This window comes from Anastrepha ludens, chromosome 3 (genome assembly GCF_028408465.1).
Source record: "Anastrepha ludens isolate Willacy chromosome 3, idAnaLude1.1, whole genome shotgun sequence".
Lineage (NCBI taxonomy): Eukaryota > Metazoa > Arthropoda > Insecta > Diptera > Tephritidae > Anastrepha > Anastrepha ludens.
Genome location: NC_071499.1, coordinates 89,758,147 through 89,776,521, shown reverse-complemented (window position 1 = coordinate 89,776,521; position 18,375 = coordinate 89,758,147). Strand labels below are relative to the sequence as shown.

General features: G+C 34.9%; 1 protein-coding gene across 1 annotated transcript in view; it reads left to right on the top strand.

Moving 5' to 3' along the window:
- The window catches only part of LOC128858427 (probable serine/threonine-protein kinase DDB_G0282963), a 120,427-nt gene that overhangs the window by 97,827 nt on the left and 4,225 nt on the right, over nucleotides 1-18,375 (top strand). Inside the window, exon 3 of the mRNA XM_054094691.1 lies at nucleotides 4,213-4,446. Within this exon, the coding sequence (XP_053950666.1) occupies nucleotides 4,213-4,446 (234 nt within the window). The remainder of the gene's footprint in view (nucleotides 1-4,212; nucleotides 4,447-18,375) is intronic.

Here is an 18,375-nt window from a genome sequence, read left to right as displayed (position 1 = left end):
ACAATGCCGTCCCAAAGAATACAAACGCTCCAGCCCTGAAACTATTTGATGCGGTACTAGCTGGTGGTAGCAGAGGAAAGCGTCCTTTGCGTTGGAAAAAAAGAGAAGGGATTGGCTTCCCTTGGTGTGTCAAACTGGTGTCAGTTAGCACGAGAAAAAACGACTGGCGTGGTTTGGCAAACTCGACCAAAATCGCTTAAGTGTTTGTCGCAACAATCAAGAAGAAGTAGAAACCACTTAAAAAAATCCATCGGAAAACAATCCGTCTCTTTGTATGATTTACTACGTGTTTGGCCGAGCCTCCTTCGCAATATATGATTTCCTACAAAGGGGTAGAATTACCGTTGTTTGCCGTTTCAGAATGACAGAACTTTCAGTGGTAGAAATACTCTCACAGGTTTGCCAATGTCTGAGGAGTGATAACCGCTACAGTAGACTTCAAACTCTAGACCAATCGAGAGGTGGTCAGTCACAAACTCACTCAACTTCAGTGGATTCCAGTAAATCGCGGCGCCAGGTCAAATTTGCCCTTCAATGACAAGTGAATCATGAAAAAGTCCGCCAATGGACTGATATTTTTCTATCAAACCCTGCTTTTGGATATACAATTCATCTCTACAAACGAATATAAAATAAAAACAAAAACCCTCATGATATATAAAAGATGGCGCAAACTTAATCACCCATTGCAAGATGTACAATAAATTTGTGTACCATTGGGGTCGTACGCCAATTTTATTTCACACTTGTCAACTAGAAAGCTGAAATAAACAAAAATAATGGAGCCCATTAAGGTAAAAATAATTTTGCATATTCCTTGAAACACAAAGATAAAGATGCAATAAGTACATTTTAGAACTAACCGAGTTCAAATGGAGCAACATTTTTTTACTTTAATCCCAAAAAATCGTCGCTATTAATAGACAAAGGAAAAACCAAGACTCTCCTTTGTCACTAGCACTTCGTAAATTATCTAGAATTTGTACCATAGCAGCTGAATATCTCTGACTTGCTTTAATTTGAAATTAAGAAAGAATAAAAAAGAAAATTCATGTAAAATTCAATGTAACACCTGCAACGGTGGCCGTAGCCGAATGGTTTGTTGTATGACTACCACTCGGAAGTGCGTAGGTTCGAATCGCCGTGCATGAAACAACAAATTATACGTTTTTTTCTAATAGAGATAGCCCCTGCGAAGTATATTTTATACCTCAGAGATCAGAATTTTGTTATTTCTTATGCTTATGCGGTTTCATGGTAAGATCAGAAAAAAACTCCCACCTGAAAAGACTCCAGACGTAAATTTGAAAAATGTTATATGGCATCTTTTACCATACATAATATTCTTGTTTTTTTTTTGTTTATGTTATACGGAGTAATTTTAGCGCAGGCTATTAAAAATATATAAAAATCTGCAGAGATTCTAAAAGGAGAATATTAACAATGGCCCAAGCGAGGCTGTGACACATAAAAGTGATAAAGAGAAAAATAAATAAACAGAATTTTGTGTCTCTCCCATCTGCTCTTCACTTTATATTTTTATCTTGAAGCAGTGTTTTTCGTTCTTTCTAAATTGACATATTTACATTTAAGTACATCCAACGAAATTTTTCTTGTAACTGCGCTTACTGGCCTTAACTTAAGTTAATCTTCTATTGATTCAAATTTTTATGAATATTTTCAGTGACCAAAAAAAGGTAATAAATCTATGAAATCATTTTCCAACTTGACCCACAACAACTAATTGCATCGCACACTCAGCTGATAAACAACTCCGAAAATACACATACATATGCAATTACGAGTATTTACCTGTGGTCTTTTCTCCTTGAAAATTCCAATAAAAACCAAAACGAAAAGTAAATGCATAACATAAAAAAAAACAAATTTTTGTCAAAGAAACTAGCACAAAACCTTAGATTTATGATCGCCAACCACAAAATAACACAAACCAGCAAATAGTAAATAAACCTTGAATAAGCTTTTCATGAAATTTAAAATTATATTTTTCACCACAAATAAATAAAGTGCTAAGTCAGTTAGTAAGAAAGTGTGTGTTGTTGAATTCATGACAACCATGATCTTGATTCCCAACCGGTATGGGAACTCTTCGCCACAGAGGCATTCCGCGGATTGCAAAAAATAACAGCAAGCAAAAACAGGATCAACTAGAAACTATATATAGTACACATACACATATACAAATACATACTCGCTTGCATGCAGGCAGCATTAGCAACATATCTCAATATACAAAAATAGATATAACCAACTCATACTGCAAACTAAATAAATAGATGCGTTCACCAGCCAGGCTATGGACCACTACTACTACCACCACTTGTTGCTATCAAGCATGGAAATAGCAAACCAAATAAAGGCAATGGAAGTGCACGCAGGTTAACGAAAATTGCAATAACAAAACACAAACCAAACATGTTAGCAGGCAATTTACTCAGAGCACGCACTAGGAACAACCATTGCTGGCAGCTCTTGCTACAAACTTCAACATGTTGCCGGTGTGGCGCTACTGGTTGCATTAAGGTGAACGCATGCCATCATATAAAGTATTTGTATTTGAAAATTTAATTAAAAATAATTGCAATTGAAGCTGCTCCGAAGAGGTGAATGCAAGCACATCCGAAAAAAGTCCATTACTACTGGAAACGTGAAAAATTGAGTTTGCCTAGTTGGTAGTTTTGGAATTTTTAGTTCATTGCAATTGCAGGTGTAGATGTGATTTGTACGATGGCCTTGGCTGATAATTTTTTGCATTATTTTTCTGTGAAGCAAAATTTACTAATTAAATTAAATAAATGTTTTTTATATAATCCAAATATATTTAAATGTTTAAATATTAAATCAGGCCTGCACTCGAACTTTTTATACATAAATAATTTATTCAGTTCCTGCTAAGTTTTTACAATTTTGACGGAATTGTCTGATGTCTGGTATAGCTTGTACAAAGAAGGCATTATCGTGGTTCAAATTTTATTTATTACACATCTGCATGAAAAGTCAAGCAATAAATTTACCAAGTTTTAATAATATTTATTAGGGTAAAAAAAAATCGATTTTGGTTTATTTGAGAAAATGAATGTACATAATCTCAAGAATGTTGTGTCCAAATTTTAAGTCAATCGGTGCAAAACTCACAAAGTTAGAGCATTATAACCGTTGGCCGCTCCGACTCGGCTACCTGCTATGGTCGAACTTTAAATCGATTTTCTAGAAAACGACGTTTTTCAAGTCGGTGGACACTTTTTCTCTGAATCTACTCGACCGATCTTTCTGAAATTTTGTACACACTTTCTCTACATAATTACCGAGGTAACCCTGGGAGGTTTTTTTCAATTTTTATTTATTTTACAATAAACAATATTATGCGATTTATCGTCTAAAAATCGCACTTCTACTTCAAATGTTAAAAAAAATTGAAAAAAAAATTGTTTTTAATAAAAACTCGACAGGGTTACCTCGGAAAATTGATTACCTAATGAAAACTCTTTGATTTTTTGATTTCAGATGATCCAATGCTGAGAAAAACTGTCCACGGCAAATTGTCTTTTTTTCGAGACGTCTGCGTCTTGTGAAAATTTTTGAAAATATTTTTGAAATATGAGTTTACAGTATAGTAATTGGATAAATAAATTTGCATGAATCATCTTTCCAAAAAAAATTCATAAATAAGTGCATATTTTTAGTGGAATTAACCCTACCCCCCGCGGCTAGCAATAACTCGCCGAAGCAATTTTGGCCGATTTCACCGATACACTCCTGTTGTTTCTTTCTCATACTAACGAACGCCAATTATAAATACCAAGTGGAGAAGGCCTTAGTATGCAAGGCAAAAAGGGTCTCTACTACTTTCAAATTATACCTGAACATTAGCATGGGAGCGGAACAGAAGACGTTTTGTCGTTTCCTCATTCGCCACCTACTTATTTATGTACAACAGAAAAGGCAGAAGTAACTTTATTATTGTTGAGGTTGATGGCATCAATATTGGCAGCATGTGCCTCTCATAAAATATTAAAAAAATTCTATATATATTCTTTATATCCTACATGAAATCTGAGATTAAAAATTTAGACAAATTCTACATATAAAACCACCTCAACAACATTCTTTTATTCATATTACTTAAAATGATGTTTACTTCCTTCCCTCTGTTCTTATAATATAATATCATTTATGTTACATTTATTTCAGAACTTCAAGGAAAAGGATGCGGGAAAGGTGGTCCTCTACACAACGAGTATGGGCATCATACGAGACACCTATGCCAAATGTGCAAATGTCAAACAGATACTGCGTACGTTACTAGTGAAATTCGAAGAACGAGATGTTTTCATGAGCATCGAGTACCAGCAAGAGATAAAGGAGCGAATGCACTCGGAAACGATAAAAGTACCTCAACTCTTCGTGGAAGGCCAACACATTGGTGTAAGTACAAGACCAAGAGTTTAATTTCATTAAATCCAGAAATCACGTATTTTACATTAACTTCTTCATCAAAAGGTAGTGCACGTTGCAATAATAAATCAAAATCTAAATCATACAACTCGTCAGTTTTGATACATTCTCTGAGATGCATGTGGCATTTTCATGCAGAACGTTTTCTGTCAAAGGGCCAAGAATAAATGTTGTATTGTACCTTTTTTTCTTTTTATTATTTGTATCTTAAAGGTTGTTCAAACTTTATTTTTGCATGTTTTTGTATACATCTTTCACGCTATTTCGCTACATGCAACGGTTTCAGTAGTAAAGTAACATCCATGAAAAATTGCTGAATCAACTGAAACTGCCATTTGAATGAAGGCAAAAAAGTAAAGAAAAATCAAAGGTGAAGAAGTCACGAAATGGCTGCTGCATTTTAGTATGGAATGTCCTCCTTCACCGCGCTTGCAAGGCCAAAACGTGTGTCGCAGCTGGGCGCGCTATTGCAATTATCTGCGAGGGAGCGTTTATGGTGGTTGTGTTGGAATATTGTAGTTGTCGATAGACTTGTAAAACATGTGTATGTTTATATTGCCATATGAAACATATGTACTAAACATGCAATTTTGACTTTGTTTTTTTTTGCATAGAAGATAAAGACGATTTTTTTTGTTTTTTATTGTTGTATTACACAACTACTTGAGTAGCTAAAATCACACAATTCAACTTAATATTCGAGATTAATTATTTTAAAGTAATTTTCCTCGATAGTTACACTGCATGATAATTCAGTGTATTTTGTAAAATTCCTGAACTTTGTGATTGATTTTGATTTTCTTAGAGTTGCCAAATATTAATCAGTACCTTTTGGCTCACCACTAATAGACAATTTTGGACTTTATAGCGTGGCTAGATAAGAACGATAGAAAAAAGATATTTATTATATAAAACAACAACGGTGTGAGATAGCTGCTGTACGGCGTAATTCCGGCAATGCATAGAAGCTTGAGTGTTGACCTCAAACTCATCCAAAGTGATTGGTGGTAGGCTAAAGACTTGACAAAACCAAAGGAAAACAATCGAATGATGCACAAATCTTTTTTGAGAGGACATATTTGAAGATATTTTCTGTGAGGATATTTTCCTGTTCAAGAATTTCTTTGTTGTCTTCATAAGTTTTAATATTTCAAACCGTGATTCATCCGGTGCTTGGTTATTCTTGAACATTTTGATGACATTTCTGATTTCTTCTTTTGTTATAGCAGAACTTCTACTAAAAAGAGATAAGAATAGTCTTTCTTAACACACTGATTTCAGTTATTACGGGGCACTGTCTAATCGGTAGGCACGCCCAGAGAATGGGTGTGCAAACACATGACTTCTGCAAAAGTTGTCTAGACGAGGTAAAGGAAGAGACGATCCCGCACCTTCTGTGTCACTGTCCTGCTCTATCCAGACGTAGACTCACCATTTTGGGCGGACATTTTTCCAACGAATTAGAAGACCTCGGCTCTGTCGAAATTAAAGATCTTGCGAAATTTTTGAATAGCACACATTGGTTTCAGAGGGATAGGGGCTAGTTCCCCACGCGGCATCACAATGGGCCATGAGCCTGAGTGTGTCCTACTATAAATGCCTGCAAGGTAGTAATCAAGTTGTGTAAAAAGTTGTATAGAAGGAGATCTGGTGATTGCATTACATAAAGATTTGAGCTACTGTAGTTATTACCACTTTTGCTTCTTGTGATCCGTGGGAGCGGCATATTTTAAACCAATTGCGTAAAGCCAAGGAATCCATTTTTTATAATTAATTAGAAAAAATTTAAAGTGGCCCAAAGTTACAAAATTTATTTTCTTTATTTCTCTGAAAGGCAGATGGATTTTTATGAGGAGCTTTTTCTAGGCAGAAATATACTCGGAAGTTAGTATTCCCTGCCAAGGGCCGACCACTATTAGAAAACAAAAATTCATGCATGGAGATTCGAACCAACGTACTCCAAATTCCGAATGGTAGGCAAGCACCAAACCATTCGGCTACGGCGGCGGAGCAGGAGAAATTACATTAGTTAAAATGATGTTGCGAATTACGTTATGGGCATGTCATCTAAGTAATGCAGCGAGTGGGCAAGCTCTTCATTGATTCCATGAACTGTGATTTAATATAAGCACTATTATTTTGTTATTCAATTCAATTCAACAAATTTGGAAGTGCTTTAATTTAATTTGAAAATATTTGCTCAAATTTGAAAAAGGTTTCGTTTAATTTGAAGAAGATTGAATTTAAACTGAAAGTGTAATATGAGAATGAAGAAGCGAACGCGCTTGCTTTTTGTTTAAATGCAGGAGGTAATATTAAAGATTAAGCTTCCCAACCAACAGGAAGCTCAATCTCAAATTATAACTGGCAATCTACCGATCATATTCTGAAAAGTAACAGCACCACAAAATTTTAGTAACAGCTCTAATTTTTTTTTAATGCAGTATTGATACTTACCCCTCACCATAGTCAAGAGATGGAAATCGGCTTTTATTCATATATCAAAAACATTCATTTTGAAGGCCTGAGGGCTGAACATTGCTATTATGATGATAATATTTTTATTCAATTCCAAATACTCAGAGAGGAAATACGAGTATAGGGGTTTCTAAGTAAAGTATTAACGAAACTATATGAAGTATGGCATCATTCAAATATCTGCCGGAGCTTCCCACTATGGCACGAATCCAAGAGATTCAATTGTCCATAATTTTGCTTCGTAGATCCGGCTGAATTTGAATGATTGGCCTAGGTTATGTTGTTTTTTTTGGACATCGCCGGACTGCGTCCTTTTGGCATTAGTCTGCAACTTCATAACTTCAGAAAAGTACGAGAAAAAGTCTAGCGGGGTCAAACCATATGAACTTGAACCGATAACAATATCCTTAAATAGTTCATAAAGTTGTTGGCATGCATGGACATTTGGCACCAGTGACTGTCTAACAGATTTGACAGACACCTATCAACTATCAGTATTGACCTATTAGAAAACCTTAAATAAAAACGTTATAGAAAAAGCATTTTCTACTAACGATTTATTACAAATATTTTGAAAGCTAAATGTATTTAAGTATGTATACTGGGCCGGGTCGATTTTTGGGGAGGCAAAAAAATCGCCCATTGCTCTGTGAAAATCATGTTCTAGGGATCAAAATAGGAAACTTTGCCGAAGGAACCATACCTCTAAAACGAATTCTGATGTCCTCCAATTTGGGTCGAACTTTTTAGTTTCTTTTCTATAACTCACTTAAATTAATTTTTTCATTTACATATGTTCTGACTAAATAAATTTCTTAAGAGAAAAAATACATATTATTATAAATAAATAAAAATAAAGAAAAAACATAGCCATTTAGCTGATTTTTTCATGTAAAGGCCAAAAATGGTGATATTTTGAAATTGGGGAACATCAGAATTCGTTTTAGAGATATGGTTCCTTCGGCAAAGCTTCTTATTTTGATCCCTAGATTACGGTTTTCACAGAGCAATGAGCGATTTTTAAATCGACCCGCCCTAATGTATACTTATATTCTCATAATTAAGCCACTTTATCTTGCTCAGAAGTCTTTTATATGGGAGAAAATGCTCAACATCGCATGGAAAACAAATTGTAAAAAATCAACACGATTTTTGAACGACATCAAACTTACTCTTACTTATAAATACTAGAATTAAATGGGATATAAAACTGTATACCCAGAAGCTTTTCAAGGGCTCTGATTAGACAGTTGAAAATTTTGATGATAACTTTTTGCTAAATTTTTGTGAATATTATCCAAAGTTCGAAACCTTGTGATACAACACACTATATTTTAATAAAAAATTAAGAAGAAAAATCTAGCGTTAAATACATTGTGAATATTGTTAAAAGATAAAGTGACTTAATTATATGAGCACGAGTGTATGTGTATAATAAAATTAATCAAATTGTTTTCTATGACATTCTTGTAAGCATAATTTGCCAGAGTCTTACATACTATTTTTGCGCAATCGTTTTTTAACACCTCATTGCGTGCTTATGCGATTCTTTCGCTTCGCCATTCACCGGTTAAGTGCCAGAAAAAAGACATAATAAACGATAGAAAACAATTGCTAAACAATTTCAAGACTTCTCTTTTAAGCTATTAAATCCGCAGCTGCAATTATTATTGCACCAACACAGATTTTATGGTATTTAGTTTCAGACAAATCAAGCGCACTGCATACATAGAGGAAGATTAGCCATTGTAAATACGAAGTTAGTGTTGCAGCTGTATGTTACCAGTCCATAGCTAATGCTATATTCGTGTGCATTATTTTTGCCGCAAGTGATTTATGTTTTTCACAGTTAAATTTTTCTCAAATGTTGCTTTCGAGAGATATGTAATGATGCAGAAAATGCGTTAAAATCTCTTGACATCCTTTCGTATGCAGGAGTGTAGTCTACTTTCAAGTATTACTTTTCTGGCTTTTTTATTTGCGAAATACAACTCTCAAACACACAAAGTTGCACAATGAAATTTAATCATTAAAATTTATAGTGGCAGCCGCTTTCGGTCCATTAGTTGGGCATCAAAAAGTATTGACGCAAGTGAACCAGTTTTCGAAAAGTTAGTGCTGAATAAAAACAAACCGTATTAGCAGTAAAAAATTGCTTTGGCGTAAATAGGGGAGCTTACCACTTTGTCAGTCGCATAGGCATTGCATGGGACAATGTCTGGTTATGCGCACAATGTGTGAATTATAATCCGGAATGACGGGAAATAATAAAGAGAAACGTAGAAAAACAAGCAACATTTTTCCACTCATAAAACACAATTCTAATAGTAAACTGATTAATTGAATTGAAATTTCAATATCCAATATTCTTTACGCTTAATTAAAATGAAATGCAGAATTAGACAAGTGTGCAAAGTTAATCCAAATCTTCCAGTAGTAAATAGGTGGTTACAAAAGTGTAGCTATGGTATAAGTGTGGCGAATCATTATTCGAAATTGTTTTTGAGTTATTTTAATATACAATAAATTTTCCTATTTTTATTTTGTAAATGATTTCGAAATGTATTGTTTGGCAACATTGTGTGGTGGAGAGCAATCAGCTGACACGGTTCTACGGGAATTTTCAAAAATCCTGCGATAAAATCTACCAAACTATGATAGGAAGGGAAGTATAGGGGACTGTGTTTACATCGGTGAGTGTTCGCAGCATTAGTCTCTACCTTAGAATAAACACTATTGGGTATTTATTTTATAGGAAAGATAAAATAAATTGCTTTGTAAATACTCATCTAAGTTTTACTTATCAAGGTTAGGTTCAGTTAGGTTGAAGCGGTCGTCCACTATGGGACACACTCAGGCTTCTTATCTCTTCTAAAATCAGGGTGTATTTTTGTACTTCGAAATTTCCGAAGATTTCTAGGACCTTAAGATTCATTCAAAAATTGTCCACATAAAATGGTAAATCTCTTTCTCAACTAGACAGCTTCTGCAGAAGTCAAGTGTTGCACGCCCATCCTTTGGATTTGTCCGCCTATTAAGCCGTGTCTCGTTATTCAGAAAATCAGTGTGCTAAGACTTTACTTATTTTGGCTTAGCAGAAATTCTATGCGTTAACTTTGAGAGTCGGTCACAATTGTCGGGCTATACTGCAGCTGGTTTCATTACGCATTCTTCAGTATAAAACAGAATTTAAATTTATTACATAGTTGCAAGTAAACTCACAAAAATAGCCACAGACAAATATATGGCATTCACTATATTCAAATCGGGCGGAAAAGATTTTTCTCTACACTGCAATGTAAAAATTAACAAAGCCAAAAATACCAAGACCGAACTCTTCTTGGTCAATTAAAAAAATTCATTGCCCTCAGCGTTGAAAGAGTGACGAAAAGTTACGGTATTTTGTACCTCTTGAACTAAGTAGAAGAAGTATTGAGTTGCTCTGATCTCCATTTTAGTTCCTATTTTTTAATTTTTATGAAAATCCCGAGTCACAATCACAATTTGCATTGAAAATAATATTTTATAACAAATCATGCGATCTCGATCTGAGTTACCCTGTTTGGTTAAATATTTTTAAATACTATTCAATTTTGGGTAGAATGCTGGGGGAATTCCCGATGGTTAACTTGAAAGAGATTGCAGAAAAGAAAATGAACGATATAGGCAGATTCATAGTCAAATCAAGATGGTTTGAGTAATAAAAAGCAGTGGTTCTACTAGTGTGCATCAAAATGGCATCTTTGGTGCTAATAGGATCTGGTAATGTGCTTTCCTCCAAACTTTACGGCTCTTAAGTCACATCTCGTAGAGAACTAGCAATGAAACTTGGGATGCTCTTACAGCAAGTTTAATTCAGTCATAGTTTCATAACTATTTGAAAAAGTGTCTGACTGGAATTGTGACGATATCATTCCTCTTTCCGAATTACGATTACAGACAGATGATGATACATCCAATATTCAATTCATTGCAACTTTGCTTCAGGAAGTAAAACCATTGCAGCAAGTCTCCCAATCTGAGCAAAGGGTTGTTGAACCTCATTCGTAACCCACAGCTTTAAATGAATAATACTGTAAGAAAGACGACGAAATAGTCGGAGAAGGAACTAACTAACAAATGAAATTAGATCGGAGGAGTCAAAATCAACATTCAATGCTTGGGTTGATCAGAACAAAACAACGCTTGCTTGAACGATGTTATGACGCTGCAGAGGCTCAGAAACTGTGTGGTGCTGAACAAGCGAGTGTGAACAAAAAAAAGAACAAAATCGAATGTTTCTTTAATATCAAATTAAGTTTTTCGCTTTAAAGTGTATTTAATCAATACAATACAAACAAATAAACATCTTTAATTTGTATGGAAAGAAAAAAATGAGTACTTGCAACAACCTCGAAACTTGCATCGAACCCGGTTTTCATTACGTGCAAGAATCGAGTTTCTACTGTATGTCCAAAATTGCTCATATATGATTCATCCAACAGGGAGCCTGTGAATTAAAAATGTCCAAACTATTAAATAAATATTATACTTAATTTTCCCCTAATCATACTCAATTTTCCCCTAAGCATAATCGGACATTTTGGACAAACTTAGTGATAGCTAAAATAGTTTTTTGTAGTTCGCAGAAAGACAAAAGCCCATTCAAACACGAGTTAAGTGAAACATCCGTAATAACGTTTTAGCTACATGCATTTGAAAGAGAAAATTGACAATAATAAAAATGCAAAAATACGCATAAGGAAATACGTGCACGTCGCAGCTTGAGGTATTTACGTTGACAGTTAAATTTTCGTATAGTTATTTACCTGTATTTTAGTTGATTGTTAGCATGCCACGAGGCGTAAGCGCGCCTTTCAAATGCCTCAAGGCTACAGTTTCTCATACATACTAAGCATAACAATTTCATATTTACATATGCATTATATTCAAAAAACATTGTTTGCGCATCATTGCCATTTTCGGATTGAGTATTTAATTTACCGCTTGAGCGAATGATGGTTAGCCACTTTTTTCGCATGCGCGTGAAGTAGTTACCACCCGCCATTATAAATACTTGATTCAACTAATTTACTGCTATAATTCCAATTGGAATTCACTCAAGCTCCGCGAGGTTTAAATATACTCGTTCAAAAATATAACAGCTATGTAGAAATAAAAAAAATATCACACATTCGCGTGTTTTATAAACTCGTTTATATTGACCATAATATGCGTGAAAGAGCTGTCACGGTGCCTTCTCGCCTCACTCACTGCCATTATCATGGCCAACGGCAACAGCTACATATGTACATACACATGTACATATGTATGTAGTTACAACAGTCACTAACAAAAATTGCATGCTGCAGAAAGTGAGGGTTCGTCATCTCGTAATTTACTCACGAAGAAAGTGAAATTGGCGATTACTTGTACAATTGATTTCTTTCTGTACCCATGCATACATATGTATGTTCATACATATACATACAAATATATATGATTGTTCAGGCATTTATTCCGAATGCATGTTTGTAAATATTTTTAAATTTACTTGCGCTTTAGGTTTCGCTCAGGTTTCTACATTACTTTTTATTCGTTATTAAAAATGTAAATGTTTTGACAGTCAAATTTTTTTTATTTTCTTAGTACACATAAAACGAAATATTTTAAAGACTTCACTTGAAAATTTTAACATTTTAAAATACATATGTCACTTGCGACCCTGTCCCATTTGTAGAGCTAATTTTAGTCACTTCAAGTATGGCATACCGATACAAATCAAAAATGGTATATAAAGTACTATCAAGTGCAAAGTAACTAAGGGTGTATAAAGTTGCAGAACTGCACTCAAAAGCATTTTATTACTGCACGAGGGCCACTGCTAATAGAAACAATTGTTCTTCACTTTCAAGCCAAATATCCGCAGTGAAGATCGAAGCCACCTTACAAGGAAAATATTTTTGTGAACTTTGTGTAAACACATTTTCAATTATTTTGCATACATTATTCACACTATAGTATTTTGCTTTTAATTTTTTATATTGCGCACTTGCGTACAAGGGTAATATAATTTTGTTCACATTTGTATGTAACAGCATAAAGGAATCAAGGTAGATAATAATGCTCAGAATGATGAGAGGAGTCAAGCTATTTCTGGCCGTGCGTACGATGTATATATTTCAGTCATTTTATGATCGATTTTTAGCTCTTGGGCGATGCTACTACTACTACTGACATGCCGGTCAACTTCGATTATTTCTGTGATTTTACCGACATTTTCCACATTATTGACATTTTCTTTAACACCAAAAATGCTTCAACGGAATCGACGAAAACAAAATTGCACGTAATTAGCTGTTATAATATCGGCACCATACACAGCATTCACTATTTCAGCTGCGTGGCAGCATTTTCGCCTTTATCAAAGACAAATTGTAAATGCACCGAATTTTCTTTTTATTGACTTCCATTGTTACCACCCTGTAACTCACAACTGAATGGAACAATCAAAAAACAGCAACAGAACCTTTTTTAGTGTGAAATGTCATCTTAACCACGAGCATAAACTTTAAATTGTTTGATCGATGCTTTACGAGATATCGTTCACTACAGTCATCTGCTGAAAAAATAATGGATTTATATTTCCCCCAAACTAATATTTCAATACAAGTTGGTACACATATTACCCTTTATCCAATATATAATATAATAGGTTGGTATTGCAAATAAGCGAAATCGGTCAATAAGCACGGCTACCTCCCATTGAACGATCAATTTCAAAAAATGTTATTGAGGTCGGATAAAACCACACCTTTTATTTTTGAGGCAAAGTTTTCGTCCACCTCATAACAAAAGTAAAAGATGAAGAAAAGATGAATGCCTAATTGTTGAGAACGTCGTGTTATCGATGTTGAAGGTTATTCGGCATTGCGCAATATTCTCAACAGATCGTACAATTATTGGTCTGCGAGTCCTCTTTCTATCTCCGACGGAACCAGTTTTTGAAATTTTTTTTTTTTTTGTCGACTCATTCGGACGCTTATTTACACCAAAAACATCACGAATTCTAAGATATGTTGTTCTTAAAGATTGACCATTTTCATAATAAGTTTCAATAATTTTAACGCGTTGTCCTATCGTGTAAAATTTTACATCTTTTATTGGGTTGGGGAATAAGTCCATAGCGTTTTTATATTTCCTTTTATTTTACAACGATTTGCTTGTTGTTTGGCAAAGCGTAAGAATTCATTCGATAGAACTGTTTCTGCTCTACAAAACTATGTTAATTGTATTTTTGAGTTATTTGATTTATTAATAATTTTGAGGCTTAGAAATGGAATACACAGGAGGCAAAAATCAACATTTTCGACATCTGCTTTTCTTTGCTTTTCATCGAAATCAAAAAGCTGCCAAAGCAGCCGGGACAAAAATGGCAACTTTGACGTCGATGACATGTCCCGCAGCGGAAGACCTTCTGGATTCGATGAAGAACGTCTCAAATCACTTTTGAAGGAGAACGGTCACCAAACCAATCCTGAATTGGCGTAAAAAATGAACTGCGATCATAAAACGATTCTCATTCAGCTTCATTCAATGGGATTTACCGAATAATTGGGAGCCGGAATGCCTCACGAGCTCAACGAAGAAAACAAAGAAAGTCGCCTTCAAATTGCTTGCTCGCCATCGAGCAAGACGCGGACATAAAAAGCGAATTTTGTACCGAATCGTCACGGGAGATGAGAAATGGTCCCTATACATCAATATGAAGCCAAGAAAGAAGTGGGTGGCTCCAGGAGATACGCCAAAGCCGAGAGTCAAGACGTATCTTCATCCAAAGAATATCATGATATGTATTTGGTGGGACTGGGAGGACATGGTGCACTGGGAAAGTCTCGAAAAGAATGCTACGGCTAACAAGAAGCTCTACATTGCTCAGCTACACCGCGTGAATGAAGCTATTCGACTGAAAAGACCTGATTGACATGGTGAAACCATACTCTTTCACGACAACGCCAGACTCTATGTTGCACCGCCGAATTCTCCGGTCCTTGCACCGACCGATTACCATATTTTCCGCTCCCTGTCATTATCTTCGATGGCAAAGAGGTCCTTGAAAACTGGCGCAACACCTTCTTTAACACCACACCAGGCGATTTTTGGCGGAACGAAATCAACAAATTGGTCGAGAGGTGGGAAGGGGCTGTAAACAGCAACGGCGAATATATAATTCATTAACTTATTGATATAATTATTGTATTATTCCCCAACCTAATATTTGTCAAATGTCACAGATGCCATAAAAAAGTGCATTCAAGGAATTATTCAGTACTGATATCTAGGCGTCACTTTTGAAAGGCACTTTAGTTTTGAAAATCTTATAATTGATGATCGATAAAAATTTTTTGTATGAATCTAAAACATAAATAAAATCTTTGTGTCATCTGTCATACGTCCTTTATAACTTTCGATAACTGGTAAAATTTTCGCATTTAAAAAAATTCACGCAAAACTTTACCATTTTCAATGACAAAAATACATCTTTGTAAATGAAAGTGTGGTACTATTTTTGTAATACTTCAGCTTTGCAGCAACACTTAGCCCAAATTTAAATTTGTAGAAACAAGAACCTCAACTTGAAATGCCAAAAACTTTCGAAGTAGGGGCATTTTACTAATCGAATAACATATATTGCAAGAATTTTCCTAAAATATGCGCAAGTGTATAATTTAGCCTGTATTTCTTGTGTTTGAATAGATTTGTGGTAAGTGGTAATACTATATTATATAGTTTAAAAGGTAAAAAGCGTCTCTTAATCTTCAAAAGAGTCTCATTTTACTGTGTATCAAGTGACAACCGGAATATTTATTCTGGATTTTATATGTATTTTTCTTTGTATTTTATATGGAACAGTGAAAATATAATTTTTTTGAGACATACTAGTAAAGTTAGGGGTAAGCATAAGCTTCAAACTGTCAGCCTAAGTCCAGATCTGCTCGACTAGAAAACTCGTAAAAACCTAGTAAAAAGTATATTCGAATACACTCTTGAAATATGTTTACGTAGCTGATTTTCAATTCGTGATAATCGACATTAATACGTTTTAAAAGTCACTAGGCAATAAAAAGACTTGGGAAGGGTTATTTAAAAGGAGGATTAACTACTAGATAAACCGGAACATGATAACTTAGTACACGAACGGATCCCTCTCCAGGAAGTTTCAGGGGCAGAAGTCTAGGAATCGGGATGAGATACTCGAAAGCGATAGGCAAGAATACAAGTACATTTCAAGCGGAGGTCTCCGCAATAGAAACATGCGCTTACTTTAACCTCAAACACAACTATAACAACAGAAATATAGTTTCCTTAATGAAAGCAATCAAGGCTCTTAACTCTTTCCAGGTTGCATCAAAACTGGTGCCGGAATGTTTTGATAAACTGAGTATCTTAGGCTAGAACAGTCAGGTATATATCTCATGGGTTCCAGTTCCCATACGACATTATTCTACTAAGAAGTTTAATGAAAGACTGTCTAGGATAAGCAGACAAAATATGGAAAGTTCTAAATTACGAAGCGTTCAGATAGGGTATTAAGAAAGATTCGCTCCAAAAGGTAGCGGTAATTCACAACACCTTACAAAATATCAATCACAAAAAATCAAGGTAAAATAGAGCGCCGAGACTGCAGGAATTTTAAATTGATAAGCAGGCATTCGGTAATTTTATGAGGGTATGTGATTATGGGATTTAACCGATAACCATACAATAGTTGAATAAGAAAAATTTTAGAATCAATACAGGAATTCTAACAGGGCATTGTAGATTAAATTATAATCTTACTAACCTGGGAGTATACTACAATGGGCAAGCTCCATGTTATGTAGGGTAGAAGATGAAAGCGCGAAACATGTGCTATCATCGTGCTCAGAACTGCATAAGCAGCACAAACACCTGGGTAAACATATTTTAAAGGAGGAGGAAATAAAACTCAATAAAATAGAACAAATACATACTATAACACAAAAAAACAAAATCGCACTTTTTGTCTGATGAATGACTTTTGATACTTGATGTTTACTAATTTGACAACGCTGATTCTATATATGCCCTCATTTTTTTGTAACAGCTCTTGTTTACGAGTTATAGCTATCACAAAAAAATCACTATATTTCAGTGTTAATTGACGAATATTTAAACCAATATTAAGTTTTCTTAAATAACTGGCATTAACCGAAAAAATACGATCAGCACATAGACGTGTTTTGAGCCCTACGATGTCATCTGAACCTCAACCTGGTGCTTCACACGAAGAACCTTTACATTTTGAGGCAAAAATAAACAATAGCGATAGTGACTTTGATTGTGACCTGGGAACCCCAAAACCATTTAACCAAGATGATTTAAATGGCCTCATTAGAGATCTGGGACTGTCAAAGACTGGTTCAGAAATTTTGGCATCTAGATTAAAAGAAAGAAACTTAGTCACAAAAGAAACTAAAATTTCTTACTATCGCAGAAGAGAACAAACTTTCCTTGAATATTTTGCTGAAGAAGATGACTTTGCATTTTGTAAAAATGTACCTGGTTTAATGGCTGCAATGGGATTACAAAATTACGTTTCTAGTGAGTGGCGTTTATTTATAGATTCATCATTCTACTAAAGTAAAAGAAGAATATACAACTATTGCTCTGGTTTTAGATAAAATTAAATATGCGGAACACAATTGGGTCATATGTGTCGATTTAAAAATGTAAACTTTCTTTTAGGCCAACAAGGTGGTTACACAAAGTTTCCCTGTTTTCTTTGCTCATGGGATAGTAGAGCTAAAAATCAACATTGGATTAAAAAAGATTGGCCTGCTCGGGAAGCGTTAGTACCAGGACAACAGAACGTGATAAACCCACCTTTAGTATCAAGGGATCGGTATAATTTTACCTCCGTTACATATAAAACTGGGGCTTATAAAACAATTTGTTAAAGATCTTGACAAAAATGGAAATTGTTTTCTTTTTCTGTCTAGAAAGTTTCCAAAATTGAGTGCAGAAAAGATAAAAGCGGGTATTTTTGACGGGCCACAGATAAGGTCGTTAATAAAATACTCAAATTTCATAGACACTATGACAGTGATTGAGAAAAGGGCATGGAAGGCGTTTGTTTGGCTTGTTCAAAATTTCTTAGGAAATAAGAAAATTTCTGACTATTCTCAGCACGTCGAACAACTAAACGGTCACTTCCAAATGGTTGGATGTTATATGAGCATTAAGTTCCACTTTCTTCACAACCATCTGGACTACTTTCCAGCCAATCTTGGGGATATCAGCGAAGAACAGGGCGAGCGATTCCACCAGGACCTTCGTACGATGGAGGAACGCTATCAAGGTTACTGGAACACACACATGATGGCCGACTATTGTTGGAGCATTAACAACAGTTCTATGCCC